At 38.1% G+C, this 17,278-nt stretch overlaps 1 protein-coding gene across 3 annotated transcripts in view; it reads left to right on the top strand.

Moving 5' to 3' along the window:
• Positions 1-17,278, top strand: part of EIF2B3 (eukaryotic translation initiation factor 2B subunit gamma) — a 163,000-nt gene that overhangs the window by 108,860 nt on the left and 36,862 nt on the right. For all 3 annotated transcript variants that reach the window (XM_007450355.1, XM_007450353.1, XM_007450354.1), the window contains exon 6: positions 2,887-2,976. In XM_007450355.1, coding sequence (XP_007450417.1) covers positions 2,887-2,976 — 90 coding nt within the window. The remainder of the gene's footprint in view (positions 1-2,886; positions 2,977-17,278) is intronic.

Below are 17,278 nucleotides of genomic sequence, written 5' to 3'. Positions count from 1 at the left end.
AAAAAAAAAAAAAAAAAAAAAAAAATTGGAATTCCCGGGCTTCCCGCGCACCGCAAAAAAAAAAAAAAAAAAAAAAAAAAAAAAAAATTGGTGTTCCTGTTTTTAAGATCATAAAAAGATTCTTGATTTCCCTTAAATTTTAAACATTACAAATTAAAATTCTAAAATATACAACTATTTTTAAAATAGGTCTATAAAAATAATCCTAATGGCTTATATTGTCCTAGGTTTTCTAGACTTTTAAATTTTTGTCCATTATTTGTTCTTCTTTTCTAAGATCTTTTCTTCTCCACTCTCCTTTTCTTTTTTTATAATAGACCTTTTAACAGCATTTTTAAAATTCTTTTTATGTTAGATGAAGAGAAGAAAAAGCTTCTTAGGGAGCTTTTCGAAGATCCTATAGACTTTGAAGATTAAAAAAATTTATACCATTCCTCTGAGTTTTCATCACTGAAAGGATTCCCACAAATTTTTCATATATATATATATTATTTTTATTGTAATAAGCTTTTTCTGTGGTTGGCAACTTGTTTTAAATTATTTTTTTAAACATAAAATTATAACTATTTCTAAATGTCTTATCATTTCCATTTACTGATTTCTTACTTTATTTTATACAAATCCAAAACATCTTCTTGGCCCAGAGCAATCAACCAGTTACCCAGGTCTTGCCGGTGCCTCTTTGAGGTTTTTTGGTATTGTTTATTTTGTTTTCTTTTAAAATATCAATTCTTATTTCTAATACCATTTAAAAACAATTAAACGGGGACTTCCCTGGTGGTACAGTGGTTACGAATTTGCCTGCCAGTGCAGGGGACATGAGTTCAAGCCTTGTTCCAGGAAGATCCCACATGCCTTGGAACAACTAAGCCCGTGCACCACAACTACTGAACCTGTGCTCTAGAGCCTGTGAGCCACAACTACTGAGCCCACATGCCACAACTACTGAAGCCCACATGCCTAGAGCCCATGCTCCACAACAAGAGAAGGCAACACAATGAGAAGCTCACGCACTGCAACAAAGAGTAGCCCCCACTCACCACAACCAGAGAAAAGCCCGCACGTAGCAACAAAGATCCAACACAGCCAAAAATAAAATAAAATTTATTTTTAAAATAAATAAATAAATGGGAAAAAATAAAATAAGGAAACAACCTTTTTGGCAACTTAAATGGCATTGATCTCCCGGTCCCAAGATTCACATTCAATACAAATTTAATGCGAAAGAAAAAAAATCTCTGAATTGCCCATCTCTGTTCCTTCATTGTATTCCAGATTTGTAGCTAAATCTCTAGCCTTGATTATATCAGCTAAGTTTTTGGAAATTTTTTTTAATGCAAGAACTTTCTGGTTTTACCTACTTTATGTGATGAGAGTAAAAAGCTGAAAAAAAGTTTATAAGCTGTAAAATGCTATATGAATGTTAGTGCCATATGAGCTAGGGATTGGTAACAGTTTAGAAGATGATTACTCAAACTTTTAAGTTATTCCTTTCCTGGGTATATGATACAAGTTGACTTCAGGTATAAATATGAGAGTAATATATCTACTTCATGAGGTAATTGCAAGGACGAAATAATTTAAGTAGAGTATGTTGAATGATTTAAGGAATTTGTAAACCAAGGAACTGAACAGGAGAGTTCAACTTTCCAGATTGGTTAGATCAAGGGATAGAATTATCAGTGTGTGAACTTCTAGGGTATCTAGATCCCATGAGAATAATTTTTCTTAAGACTATAAGCCAGTCAAAGCATAGTAACACAGAGTAGAAGAAAGATGACAACCAGGCAGCTATGATTGGAATTGCCATTTTTTCACCCTACTCCTCCCCTCCTCTCCTACAGCTATCTTTTATTTATTTTATTAAATAAAATGACCTTGAACATTATATTATAAGCATGACATTTCTTAAGGCTGAAACCAAAGATGGCAGGCTAAATAGCAACTAGGCAAATGCCTTAATTTGGCCTAATTTATTCATGTCTTTGTCTATTCAACAACTATCTATTAAATATTTATTCTGTGTGAGGTACAATGCTAAGTGCTAAGACTATAAAAATAAATCTCTGCCCTCAGGGAACTTTTATTAGTCTAGTGGGAAAGAGCATAAGTAAGTAAGCTGTTACTTTACTGTATGGTAAGTTATCTAGTAGAGGTGGGCACCAAGTGTTGTGGGAACACAAATTTGGGTTGTCAGGGGAGGTTTTCTAGAGGGAGTATACCTGAGGAGAGCCCTAATGAATAATTAAGAGTAGGGACTTAGAGGGCTTCCCTGGTGGCGCAGTGGTTGAGAGTCCGCCTGCCGATGCAGGGGACACGGGTTCGTGCCCCGGTCCGGGAAGATCCCACATGCTGCGGAGTGGCTAGGCCCGTGAGCCATGGCCTCTGAGCCTGCGCGTCCGGAGCCTGTGCTCTGCAACAGGAGAGGCCACAACAGTGAGAGACCCGTGTACCGCAAAAAAAAAAAAAAAAAAGAGTAGGGACTTAGAAAGTATTCATAGAATTTTACTTCATCTTCTATGAACATGGAGTAATACATGCCAAATACCAGAGGAAAGCATGGCTAAAGTATGGCCTGCAGGAAGTGGGGCAGTTGGAGTAGAAGCAGGAAAATGTTAGTTACAAGAATTGTGGGTAGGAATTTGTAGTAAAATAGAAGAATGACTTGTCAATGATTTGATGGCTCACCAATTTTAAATGTCTTTGGAAGCCTGAAGACCTCATAAAGTGTGAGATAGGGCTTATATAAAGAGAAAACCTTTTCTGTGGTAGGATCAGAGCCGATATCCACCTTCCTGGCTCTCACCCTTATAAACTTTCTAATGCCTACTACCTAATACTAGGATAGAACTCACGTGACCCTCTTCTCTCTTATTCTTTTCACAGGCACCCTAGAATACGTTTCCACACAGGCCTTGTGGATGCCCATCTCTACTGCTTGAAAAAATACGTTGTGGACTTCCTAATGGAAAATAAGTAAGAAGGAGGGATATAGAGTCAAACCCATAGCACTTAAGCTACCCTGTGACTTAATTAACAGTTTTAAACCTTGACAATAACCAGTTATATAAATAACACAGTTTGTTATAGAAATGAATTCATGTTACTGCATACTGTTATTTCGTCTGTACCAGAGTCTCCTGCTTGTATTTTGGGGACCTGTGCTATGATAAACCAGTAATTTATTTTTATAAAACTAATAGTAACTTATGAAGCATCTTTCTTCAGTTTCAGGCTCTTTTTCCTTCCTTCTGCAAGGGTGAGCTCCTCAGCTCTGGTGCTATTTGTCTCCAAGCAGATGTCCTTTCCCTAGGCAATTATCCTATAGATGGGCCCTCTTAGCAAAGGGCCAGACACTTACCTAAGAGGAGGAAAGAAAGAAGAGCAAGTTTTCCTCCAATTTTGGAAAAGTCCTTCACATCAAATAAAGTTTCATGAATGCAGAGAAACAAAATTTGGTACTTTCCCTGATTTTGCTTTGATAACAGAACTGTGGGCCTTAAATACATCCCAGAGACTGTGTCTGGCAGTTCATAGGACGTGGATTTCCAGAGAGAAAACTTCCTTTTGTGGTTGATCTCAAGGATTTTTGATAGGAAATGCAACTAGAGTCCTCAGAGGAACAGGAAGGAAAAGATTTAATAACTGCATGGTTAAGAAGAGTAGCAGCTAGTCTTCCTTGATGGCTGCTGGATAAGTTTCTGCCTTGAATAGTACTGGTAGACTGGAAAGCAATCAGGCTGGTACCACAGCAGCAAGTTCCCTCAGACCAGCGGGGGAAGGGAGTCTGAGAACCTGAGTTTAAGTGCCAAGCATGCACTTAAGCTCAGGAATATTAAGGGGATATATACAGGAATATTAAGGGGAAGAGGAATTGTTCCTCCATGCCCAGTATAATATTTCTTGCAGCATCCTAACCCTCACCTGCCTACAATACCTGCTAAACCACTGCAGAAAGGCCCATGTAGAGCCAATGGTGAAACAAATCATCTGGACTCCTGGAAAGCTTTCCCAGGGATTATTGTTTCTCTATTTTTTCTCACCAGGACAGTATTGCCCTGCTCCTCTCTGATTTATTATTCTGTTTTTTCATTCAATCAACTCATATTTATTAAGCACGTGTTATGAGGCAGGCATTGTGCTAGATCAACTGTGGGTTCCATGGTGAATAAGCAGACATGGGCCCTGCCCTCATGGAACTTACAGCCTTAGCTCCACAGTGTATTGTAGAGACTTTGCTTTTTAAATAGCAAGGAAACTTGCTACCAAGATTAGAGTGATCCAGGACCCATTTTTCACATACCAGTGTAGGCTATCCATATTATAAAAATGAAGTTAACTCTTTGCCATTAAAGGTTTATTTATTTATTTATTTATTTATTTATTTATTGTATTTATTTGGTTGCTCTGGGTCTTAGTTTCAGCTTGCGGGCTCCTTAGTTGCAGCTCACCCACTCCTTAGTTGCAGCAGGAGGGCTCCTTAGTTGTGGCACATGAACTCTTAGTTGCAGCATGCACATGGGATCTAGTTCCCTGACCAGGGATGGAACCCGGGCCCCCTGCATTGGGAGCGTGGAGTCTTAACCACTGTGCCACCAGGGAAGTCCCTAAAGGGTTTATTTTTTATGCCCAAATGAAAATGAAGTCCTGTGAAATAGGTCCTGCCCTTGACATGCTGAGAGGGGATACAATAGTGGTAGAGATCATGATTTATTTAAAAATTCTTTTCCTATGGAAAATTTCACACAGATACAAAAGTAGAGAAAGTGATGTAATGGACTCCCATGTATCCATCACACAGCTTCAATAGTCACCAATTCTTGGCCAATCTTTTTTTTTTTTTTTTTTTGGTACGCAGGCCTTTCACTGTTGTGGCCTCTCCCGTTGCGGAGCACAGGCTCCGGACGCGCAGGCTCAGCAGCCGTGGCTCACAGGCCTAGCCGCTTCGTGGCATATGGGATCTTCCCAGACCGGGGCACGAACCCGTGTCCCCTGCATCGGCAGGCGGACTCTCAACCACTGCGCCACCAGGAAAGCCCTGGCCAATCTTTTTTTTTACATATATATATTTGTTACTGCCAATCTTGCTAGTGTCACACCGGAATTTTTTGTTTGTTTTAGTTTTTGTTTTGTTTTTTTCGGATTATTTTAAAGCAAGTCATTATGATATAATTTTGTCTGTAATTATTTCAGTTGTAATTATCTATAAATATTTCAGTATATATCCCTAAAACATAAAGAAATACCTCAATATTACTATCACACTTAAAAAAAAAAAAAATCTAACAATACTTCCTTAACACTACCAAATGGGATTGTAGCTTTTGGTGTCTGGATTTGCGGACAGTTTTGCAACAAAGCTAGCCTCATCCTGGCTGCTGTAGCTCATTTGGCCACCACCAGTTAGCAGTTCCCACACCTGGCAAGTGTAGTACAGTGGTATGTTCCTTGAGGACAAGCCTAAATTTGGTGATTCTGTGGCTCCAGCACAGAAGCTCTGCCAAATGGGACTTTCCCAGAGCTTGCTGTAATAAAGAAGTATACAGAGCCTCACCTCCATTACCTCCCCATCTCAAGATCTGTTAAAGAGACCCTTACCTCTTCTTCGCCCTATCTACCCTTTACTTCTCAGAGTTGTTGGGATTAAAGGCATTATATTGAAAATTGGTAAATTTCATTATAGAATTAGGAAAAGTATAAAGGCACAGCAGGACAAATTAGAATGGTACTTGAGGGAGATTCTTTATTCCTGGCTGGAATAGTGGAGGTTATGTCTCAAAGCTTTGAGAGATGGGATTGAACGGGTTGGTGGGAGCAGTGCGTACAAGGCCTTAACAGCTGAGCAGGGAGTTACAGGCCTTTAAACAGAATAGTCCCATATGGAATGAGCAACGATTCAACCTGGCAGGGGAACATAGACTATTCCAAATGGGAAAGAGACTCTTTCAAGGTAAGTAAGAGGCATTTATAGTAATCTGACTATGAGGACTCCTTTAGGGATGGAAAGGAAAAAGTAAACCTAGGAGACATAGCTTCAAGAAAGGACTGCTTTAGCAATCCTTTGTTTCACCTATGAAAATTAACATTCTGCCCTGTGTATTTTTCTAGTTGTCTACATGTTAATGTCTTCCACCCAAATTCCTTGACATTAGATACCTACCTGGATTGCTAAGGCATTCAATATATGCTTGGTGAATGGAAGGAAAGGAGATGTGGTAACAGTTTAGACAGCAGAAGTAATTTTGTACATCAGTAGTTAGAGAAGAGACGAGTATTTATGCAGTTGACTAAGTAGAAAAGCTATAGGGAAAGCTGTGGAGAAAAGAAAACCTATACTGTCTTTGACAAGAGAAGTTTAGTAAGTGAGCTGTGTGACCCTGGACAGGTGTCTACCTTTCCGTACCCCACTTTCCTCATCTGGAACACATTGTACCTGACACATGGTCGTTGTGAAAAATACTTGTAAAGAGCTTAGAGCAGTAGTTGGTGCATAGTAAGAACTTTTAATTGATCGCCTACTCTGTTGCTAGATGCTAAAGATAAAAAGATGGAGTTTCTGGGCTTCCCTGGTGGCGCAGTGGTTGAGAATCTGCCTGCCAATGCAGGGGACGCGGGTTCGAGCCCTGGTCTGGGAAGATCCCACATGCCGCGGAGCAACTGGGCCCGTGAGCCACAACTACTGAGCCTGTGCGTCTGGAGCCTGTGCTCCGCAAGAACAGAGGCCCCGATAGTGAGGGGCCCGCGCACCGCAATGAAGAGTGGCCCCCACTTGCCGCAACTAGAGAAAGCCCTCGCACAGAAACGAAGACCCAACACAGCCAAAAATAAATAAATTAATTAATTAATAAAAAAAAAAAAGATGGAGTTTCTGCCTTCAAGTTGCTCACAGTTTAGGGAGAGAGGGACAGGTTAAATTATTACAGTAAAATGCGCTAAGTAGTATGAGAGTATAGTAGAGTAGTATAATAGTATACTAGAAGCACAAGGGAATTTGGGGGGGATGATGGAAGTACTCTATATCTTGATTTGGAGTAGTGATTACAGTAGTATACATTTGACAAAACTCATTGAACTGTATGTTTAAAGCAGGTACATTTTATTATATGTAAGTTAAATTTATTAAAAAAATTGATTTTAAGAGTTTAAAAAATGAATTGGACTTACCACAATTTTTTTAAAATTCAAAGCAACAGACATTTAATATATACCTATATATATTCTAACTGCTGTGTTGGAGGCTGAGGATACCAAGATGAATACAAAGTCTTATAGACCATTGTCTCTGTAACCTTGAGAAAATTACATTATGAAACAAGGGAAAAAAAACAAAAAAAGCCAGAGATCCCCAGTCTTAGTAAATGGGAAAAGAGCACCTCAGGCAGCAGGAGTGTCATGACGGCTGGAAGATGTTCCAGCAGCAGTGGGAGGGAGGGAGGGACTGAATGGTTTTTGAGCTGAACTAACATCAGTGGTTCAGATTAACTTTAGTGGCAAAATCCGTCACTAAAACTGGGCAGAAATTAATAAGGTAATGTATTTCAATATTGATTCTTAGCTAACAGTCTATCATTTCTCAGCTGGCTTAATACAGCATTCTCCTTGGTAGTCTTCTGCCTCCAGGCTCTCCCCTTTTAATCCATCCTCCACAAAACTACCAGAGGACTTTCTAAATTGCAAATCTGACTGCATCATTATTTGGTGACTATAATTGCCACGTCCCAACATTTACCAGTTGAAGTAATACATGGGCCCAGGAGTAGTGCCTGGGATAATAAGGATGAGGCAGCATGCCTTACCTTAGGGATGCCACTGTTCGGCTTGGATGCTGATATCTTTTGCTGAATGTCTGCTAGTCTACATGTGCATTAAGGCACTTAGCTTCATCAGTATGTGATCTTAGAACTAACTCAAGCTTTCTAAGTATCAAATAAATCTTAGAAGCCATTTTAAAAAAAAAGAGGATTGGTAAGTTTGACTAATAACAAGTTTTAAAATTCTGTATTGTGGGGGGAAAGTAAAACCGAATAAACATAGTGTAAAAATAAACAACAAAAGTGGGGGGAGGGGATATTTGCAATACCAGGATAGCCCAAACACTAGTTTCCTCACATTACAAAGAGCACTTTAAAATCAATAAGGAAAAGACTAATGACTCAAGAGAAAAATGGGTAAAAGTTATAGGTAGTTTGGTTCATAGAAAAAGCTAGTACACATATGAAAAGACGCCTACTCTTATAAATAAAAATGCATGTTAAACAGTTTTAGAATACTGTCTTTATTGTATGGCAAAGGTTTTTAAATTTTGTGATGAAGCTAGTAAAGCTGTGGGGAAATTCTCTTATACTGTTTTACATAAACTTTTTGTAGGGTAGTTGATGATGCCTATCAAAACTTAAAATTAGGGCTTCCCTGGTGGCACAGTGGTTGAGAGTCCGCCTGCCGATGCAGGGGACACGGGTTCATGCCCCGGTCCGGGAAGATCCCACATGCCACGGAGCGGCTGGGCCTGTGAGCCATGGCCTCTGACCCTGTGCGTCCGGAGCCTGTGCTCCGCAACGGGAGAGGCCACAACAGTGAGAGGCCTGCATACTGCAAAAAAAAAAAAAAAAACTTAAAATTATATACTCTTTGACTAAGCAGTTCCTCCCCGAAGAATGTATCCCACAGAAATATTTACTTAAGAGTATGGAAATATTCATTGCAAAATGTTCTTTGCAACATCCTTCATAACAGGGAAAAGTTATAACAATTTAAACAGGGTAATTAATTATATTATTGTGCAACTGTTAAAAAGAATGAAGTATAACTCTGTGCGGTGATATGGAAAGATTTCCAAGATATATTTACTTAAAAAAGCAAGTTGCAGTATTAGCGTGTATTTTCAGTGTAATATGATTCTATTTTTTGCTTTAAAGAAATAAAAAGATATACATATATATGCTTTAGAAGGTCTTTTTATCCATTTCTGAATGCAGTATGACAGATGGATGTTCCAAAGACTGTCTTGAAAATTTTAATTCAGAAATGTCTTGGATTTTATGTCCAGAGCCAGAGCAGAGCTTAGACTGAGTATTGTTACTGTGATGCTCTTGATGCTGAGTGGTGAGCTAAAAGTTTCTCCTCTTTTACAGTATTATCTGATCTAAGCCTAAGGAAGCTGGCCTCTTAGGAACTTTTTGTTTGGCTTAGCAGGAGTTGCTCCAAAAGGAGACCGGTCCTGTAGAGAACTGAAGCAATATGCTGGCTCTCTGAGCTGAAGCCTGGAGAGACAGGAAGTTCATACCAGAATTAGTCCTGGTTTCCTTTACCACAGAAACTCAAAAAACATTGTCTTTCTCTCCCTTTTCCTAACCTGCTAGACCTGCTAGCTGTTTAAGAGACCTAGAGGAAATTAATCTTCTTAAAAGGAAGAATTAAAGCTGAATACTTCCTTCCTGTTCAGAAAAACCCAAAGTTATAATTAACCTCTTGTAGTGTTTGAACCCAATCCATCTGTGCAGGACATACAGTCTTAGGGTTTGGCCTTCAGAGCAACAACTATGTACCAGATACTATTCTGGGTACTTTTCACACTTCATTCAGTCCTTAAAATAGTTCTCTCATTTAGGTATTATCTTCATATTTATAAAAGAGGGAAATGAGGCTTAAAGTCATTTGCTTAATGTCATATAGTCAGCACCCCAACAAAATCAGCCACTGTTGATGAATTGATTGCTAGCAACATCTACCACGTATCTCAGATGTCTCTGTGTTACAGACACACACACATGCACACATACCTGGGGGGATAAGAGAGTAGTCACAGCTTCCTAGTCTTAGCTACACAGGGATTCAGAGGTGTACGGATGGGCCCCACAAACTAAAGTCAGGAATTGGGGATAGGCAGCCATGTTACAAGGTCAGAATCAGGGTGATAATTAAAGCCACACGCGAGATGACGTTATAGACTGGCTAGAAACCCGTGAGTCAGCGTAGGAAAGCAGAGAAAAGAAACAGAGATGAGAGACCATGGGAGATAGGCAGGAACCTTGGTTCCTTACTGTTCAGTTCAAGCATCCATATGACTTAGCTGTACTTGGTTTCCTGTCCTTAGATGTCCTAGAGATTGCATGAATTATCCTTTACTTAAATAACAGAACAAAATTAAGTTAAGAATCTGTGGTTTACATAACCTTCTAACCGGAGCTGTTATGTGGTAGCTGTGTACTGACATCTGAAGATGTAGATGCTACCAAGATTAAACTAGGGTAGTCTCCTCTGGACGTCTTGGTTACATTCATTTTGATCTCTGGGACTTCTGGAAATAACTTGCTGCTGAAAAAGGGACAAAGGCCTAGCAACACATTGTATTGACTTATAGTTAACTTAAATATAAGCCCCCCAGCTGAGCCTTGCCTAAGCTATCATAGATGACCATGGGCCAGATTATGGTAGGAAAGATAACCTTTTTAAAGAAGACTTTTAAACTGGCATAATATTTATAATTAAAGCACTCCTAGGAAGAAGAATCATATGGAACCAGAAAGTCTAAAGCCAGAAGAAAAGATGTGTTTAGTTTGGTGAGGATTTAAAAATAATTTCCCTTTAAGTATAATGCTTAACTGGTGTGCTTGCCTTCTTTCTTCCTTCTCTGACAAATTCTTAAATATCCATTAAAGCTTACCTAGATATTACTCCTTTAGGAAGTTTTTTCTCAATTTTTTTTCCCTTCACCCCCACTTAGAATAGATACCCTTGCTCTGTGCTACCATAGTATTCTGTGCTTATCTCCATTAGGCATGAGATCGTTCTCTCTTCTGATCTTGTATAATCTTCAATTATTACATGCATCCTATTAAACTGAATTTGCATGTCTGTTTTTACTACTTTTTTGAACCCCTTGAGGACAAAAACCAACTCTGATTCATCTTGTGACACACAGTAGATGCTCAATAAATATAAAGGCAGCCAAACCATCAACTTCATATGAGGGCATGGATTTACCTGTTTTGTTTCACTGTCATATCCCCACTGTCTAGAATATGCGTGGCACATTTCGGGTACTCAGTGAATAAATTCAGATGAATAAAATGTTAGTTGAATTGCCCTAAGCCTAAGCAGTCTCTCTAGCCTGTAGGATCTGAACCTGTTTTTCTTTCTCAAGACATATGCACCAACACTGAAAATTTATTCTTATAGAAGCTTTTAGTATTTTTGTTTAAAAAGGGGAAAAGGATATCACAGTATACCAAATACTTGGTTCTAAAGTCAGTACCTTTTAATCTAAAACAATTACTCTTCCAGATTATATCTGTTTTCTTTGAAGGAAAAAAATAAAAAACTGAAAACAAAGCATAGGGTTAACTCAGCAATCACCTTTTCTTCCCAATTACAGCTCTGCTGAGAGAAGAGGCAAGAAAACCCAAGCCTTTAGTATTCTCCTCTGCAGACTTGAGTTCCAGGCCCTATAAAAGTAGGTTTTCTGTTCTACCTCTTTGCTAACTAATATTTTGAAGGACTGACTTGAAGTGAAAGACATTTAGAGGATTTTAAGTCTCTTTTGATTTGCTTACAAAGACAGAAAAGCCAGAATGCAAAAGTAGCCAAATTTTTCCATTTGCCGTGGACATGATTTTTAGACTTCTCCTGAAAACTTAGAGCCACAAGGAGGACCTGATCACAGATCAAGGCAAAATGCTAAAAATAACAGATTTAAGCAGAACTAAACTAAAACATTTCAAATGTTGGATTTTTAATGCTAGTAATATTGATAATACAGAAATGTATTTAGAGTTCATTACATTTCCAAATCAGGAAAGCTCTGCTTCCTATCTCCAAAAATCAGAAGGAAAAATTATTGCCAGCTTTCTGGCCTAGAGGTATTATACTCAATCATTCACACAATCACTCATTCGTTTATTCAAATAAATATTTATTTAGCACTGACTGAATGTTTACTGGTAGAGAGACAGTAAGCAGAAAATTTTAAATCCTGTGGAAAGTGCTGTGGTTGCAGAAAACATGGGATACTAGTTAATATGGTACAGTGGAAAGAGTCATGGGCTTTGAGATTGATGTGGAGTAAGTTTCCGCTCTGCCAGTTATAAAAGCTGTGTTAACCTTAAGCAAGATAACTAACCTTTCTAAGCCTTGATTTCCTCACTTATAAAATGAGGACCATAATACCTACCATGAGGATTGCTGTAAGAATTTGAGATATGTGTATTAATTTCCTAGCATGGAACTCGCACATGATATGGATTCAAAAACAATACATACAGACCTACTAGAGAATGGACTTGAGGACACGGGGAGGGGGAAGGGTAAGCTGGGACAAAGTGAGAGAGTGACATGGACATATATACACTACCAAATGTAAAATAGATAGCTAGTGGGAAGCAGCTGCATAGCACAGGGAGATCAGGTAGGTGCTTTGTGACCACCTAGAGGGTTGGGATACAGAAGGTGGGAGGGAGGGAGATGCAAGAGGGAAGAGATATGGGGACATATGTATATGTATAACTGATTCACTTTGTTATAAAGCAGAAACTGACACACCATTGTAAAGCAATTATATTCTAATAAAGATGTTTAAAAAATACATATAATTGTCTCTGCTATGAGAGTACAGAAACCTACAAGTGTTACGAAAGCCTTCCAAGGAGAGATGATGTTTGAGAGCAGTCTTATGGCTCCGTAAGTTTTCACAAAGTTAACACTCCCTTGTAACTACTATTCAAGTCAAAAAATAGAACATTACCCAGTTTCCAGACGCTCCCTTTAAACAACTATCCCCCCAACACACAAAAGTAACCACTATCTTGAGCATTAAATAAATTTAAGAAGATAAGACCAGATTTATACTTTAGAAAAATCACTGTGCCTGCATGCAAGAGGGTGGATTGAAGGAAGAAGAGACATGATCAAATTGTGCTTTAGAAAGGGTGTTCTGTCTGTAATATAAAGGATAGATTTCAAGAGGTAAGACTGGAGGAAGAGAAACCAATTAAAAGCAGCTGAAGGAATCCAGGCAAATAATGACAGTGGCTTAGACTAGGCAGTAGCGGTAGAGATGGAGAGTTGACAGTTTTGAAAGATTTGGCGGATAAAATCAGCAGTGTTTGGTGACTGGTTGTATGTGAGGAGTGGAGGAAGGAGGAGGAGTCGAGATGATTACCACATTTCTGGCTTGGGTGACTAAATGAATTTCCTTATCACTAAGCAAGGTAATCAGTGTTTGGGGTGGGGGGGAGCATGTTTGAGAGAAAGATGATGGGTTCAGTTTTAGACATTGTGTTTAAGGTACCTGTGGGTCATCTAAATCTTGGCAGAGTCCATCAGGCAGTTGAAAATGTGAGACTAAACTAAAGAAGAGAGGTCTTGGCTATGCGTCTACCTTTGGGAATGAGCTGTAAATAAGCCACCAAGTGATCCATCTCAGGGAGACAAATAGCATGAGAAAAATACAGGCAAAAAGAAAAGTCCTGAGAAACACCAAATATTTCAGGGGAAACAAAGAAAGAGGTATCAGAAATAGGAACAGGTCAAGAGAGTGATGCCACAGAAAGTAAGGGAAGAATGGCCTATGACTGTGAAATTTGGAAGATTCAAAAAATATTTTTAAAATACTACCCATAATTCTACCACTGTGAGATAATTGCAAACATTTTAGTGTATTTCTTTCCATCATTTTATTTATTTTTATATATACATATACACACTTCAGATTGTGCTGTAGAAATAACTGCTTTCTGCTTTCTTTTTTTTTAATTTTTGAATTTTATTTTATTTATTTTTTTATAGTTATCCATTTTATACATGTTAGTATATACATGTCAATCCCAATCTCCCAATTCATCACACCACCATCCCCACACCCACAAGTCACTTTCCCCTCTTGGTGTCCATACATTTGTTCTCTACATCTGTGTCTCTATTTCTGCCCTGCAAACTGGTTCATCTGTACCATTTTTCTAGGATCCACATATCTGCATTAATATACGATATTTGTTTTTCTCTTTCTGACTTACTTCACTCTGTATGACAGTCTCTAGATCCATCCACGTCTCTACAAATGACCCAATTTCATTCCTTTTTATGGCTGAGTAATATTCCATTGTATATATGTACCACATCTTCTTTATCCATTCGTCTGTCGATCGACATTTAGGTTGCTTCCATGACCTGGCTATTGTAAATAGTGCTGCAGTGAACATTGGGGTGCATGTGTGTTTGAATTATGGTTTTCTCTGGGTATATGCCCAGTAGTGGAATTGCTGGGTCATATGGTAATTCTATTTTTCTTTTTTAAGGGACCTCTATATGGTTCTCCATAGTGGCTGTATCAATTTACATTCCCACCAACAGTGCAAGAGGGTTCCCTTTTCTCCACACCCTCTCCAGCATTTGTTGTTTGTAGATTTTCTGATGATGCCCATTCTAACTGGTGTGAGGTTTGATTTGCATTTCTCTAAAAATTAGTGATGTTGAGCAGCTTTTCATGTGCTTCTTGGCCATCTGAATGTCTTCTTTAGAGAAATGTCTATTTAGGTCTTCTGCCCATTTTTTGACTGGGTTGTTTGTTTTTTTAATATTGAGCTGCATGAGCTGTTTATGTATTTCGGAGATTAATCCTTTGTCCATTGATTTGTTTGCAAATACTTTCTCCCATTCTGAAGGTTGTCTTTTTGTCTTGTTTATGGTTTCCTTTGCTGTGCAAAAGCTTTTAAGATTCATTAGGTCCCATTTGTTAATTTTTGTTTTTATTTCCATTACTCTAGGAGGTGGATCAAAAAAGATCTTGCTATGATTTATGTCAAAGAGTGTTCTTCCTATGTTTTCCTCTAAGAGTTTTATGGTGTCTGGTCTTACATTTAAGTCTCTAATCCATTTTGAGTTTATTTTTGTGTTTGGTGTTAGGGAGTGTTCTAATTTCATTCTTTTACATGTAGCTGTCCAGTTTCCCCAGCACCACTTATTGAAGAGACTGTCTTTTGTCCATTGTATATCCTTGCCTCCTTTGTCATAGATTAGTTGACCATAGGTGCATGGGTTTATCTCTGGGCTTTCTATCCTGTTCCATTGATCTATATTTCTGTTTTTGTGCCAGTACCATATTGTCTTGATTACTGTAGCTTTGTAGTATACTCTGAAGTCAGGGAGTCTGATGCCTCCAGCTCTGTTTTTTTTCCTTCAAGACTGCTTTGGCTGTTCAGGGTCTTTTGTGTCTCCATACAAATTTTAAGATTTTTTTTGTTCCAGTTCTGTAAAAAATGCCATTGGTAAATTGATAGGGATTGCATTGAATCTGTAGATTGCTTTGGGTAGTATAGTCATTTTCACAATATTGATTCTTCCAGTCCAAGAACATGGTATATCTCTCCATCTGTTGGTATCCTCTTTAATTTCTTTCATCAGTGTCGTATAGTTTTAGATCTTTTGTCTCCCTAGGTAGGTTTATTGCTCGGTATTTTATTCTTTTTGTTGCAGTGGTAAATGGGAGTGTTTCCTTAATTTCTCTTTCACTTTTTTCATCATTAGTGTATAGGAATTCAAGAGATTTCTGTGCATTAATTTTGTATCCTGCAACTTTACCAAATTCATTGATTAGCTCTAGTAGTTTTCTGGTGGCATCTTTAGGATTCTCTAGGTATAGTATCATGTCATCTGCAAACAGTGACAGTTTTACTTCTTTTCCAATTTGTATTCCTTTTATTTCTTTTTCTTCTCTGATTGCTGTGGCTAGGATTTCCAAAACTATATTGAATAATAGTGGCGAGAGTGGGCATTCTTGTCTTGTTCCTGATCTTAGAGGAAATGCTTTCAGTTTTTCACCATTGAGAATGACGTTTGCTGTGGGCTTGTCATATATGACCTTTATTATGTTGAGGTAGGTTCCCTCCATGCCCACTTTCTGGAGAGTTTTTATCGTAAATGGGTGTTGAATTTTGTCAAAAGCTTTTTCTGCATCTATTGAGATGATCATATAGTTTTTCTTCTTCAATTTGTTAATATGGTGTATCACATTGATTGATTTGCATATATTGAAGAATCCTTGCATCCCTGGGATAAATACCACTTGATCATGGTGTATGATCCTTTTAAAGCATTGTTGGATTCTGTTTGCTAGAATTTTGTTGAGGATTTTTGCATCTATATTCATCAGTGATATTGGTCTGTAATTTTCTTTTTTTTGTAGTATTTTTGTCTGGTTTTGGTCACAGGGTGATGGTGGCCTCATAGAATGAGTTTGGGAGTGTTCCTTCCTCTGCAAGTTTTTGGAAGAGTTTGAGAAGGATTGGTGTTAGCTCTTCTCTAAATGTTTGATAGAATTCACCTGTGAAGCCATCTGGTCCTGGACTTTTGTTTGTTGGAGGATTTTTAATCACAGTTTCAATTTCACTACTTGTGATTGGTATGTTCATATTTTCTGTTTCTTCCCGATTCAGTCTTGGAAGGTTATACCTTTCTAAGAATTTGTCCATTTCTTCCAGGTTGTCCATTTTATTGGCATAGAGTTGCTTGTAGTAGCCTCTTAGGATGCTTTGTATTTCTGTGGTGTCTGTTGTAACTTCTCCTTTTTCATTTCTAATTTTATTGATCCGAGTCCTCTCCCTCTTCTTCTTGATGAGTCTAGCTAATGGTTTATCAATTTTGTTTATCTTCTCAAAGAACCAGCTTTTAGTTTTATTGATCTTTGCTATTGTTTCCTACATTTATTTTTCATTTATTTCTGCTCTGATCTTTATTATTTCTTTCCTTCTACTAACTTTGGGTTTTGTGTTTTCTTCTTTCTCTGTTCCTTTAGGTGTAAGGTTAGATTGTTTATTTGAGATCTTTCTTGTTTCTTGTGCTAGGATTGCATTGCTATAAACTTGCCTCTTAGAACTGCTTTTGCTGCATCCCATAGGTTTTGGATCGTCGTGTTTTCATTGTCATTTGTCTCTAGGTATTTTTTGATTTCCTCTTTGATTTCTTCAGTGATCTCTTGGTTATTTAGTAACATATTGGTTAGCCTCCATGTGTTTGTGTTTTTTACATTTTTTTCCCTGTAATTGATTTCTAATCTCATAGTGTTGTGGTCAGAAAAGATGCTTGATATGATTTCATTTTTCTTAAATTTACTGAGGCTTGATTTGTGACCCAAGATGTGATCTATCCTGGAGAATGTTCCATGCGCACTTGAGAAAGAAGTGTAATCTGCTGTTTTTTTGGATGGCATGTCCTATAAATATCAACTAAATCTATCTGGTCTCTTGTGTCATTTAAAGCTTGTGTTTCCTTACTAATTTTCTGTCTG

Source organism: Lipotes vexillifer, unplaced genomic scaffold, assembly GCF_000442215.2.
Source record: "Lipotes vexillifer unplaced genomic scaffold, Lipotes_vexillifer_v1.1 scaffold961, whole genome shotgun sequence".
NCBI lineage: Eukaryota > Metazoa > Chordata > Mammalia > Artiodactyla > Lipotidae > Lipotes > Lipotes vexillifer.
This window is presented reverse-complemented; position numbering and strand designations above follow the sequence as displayed.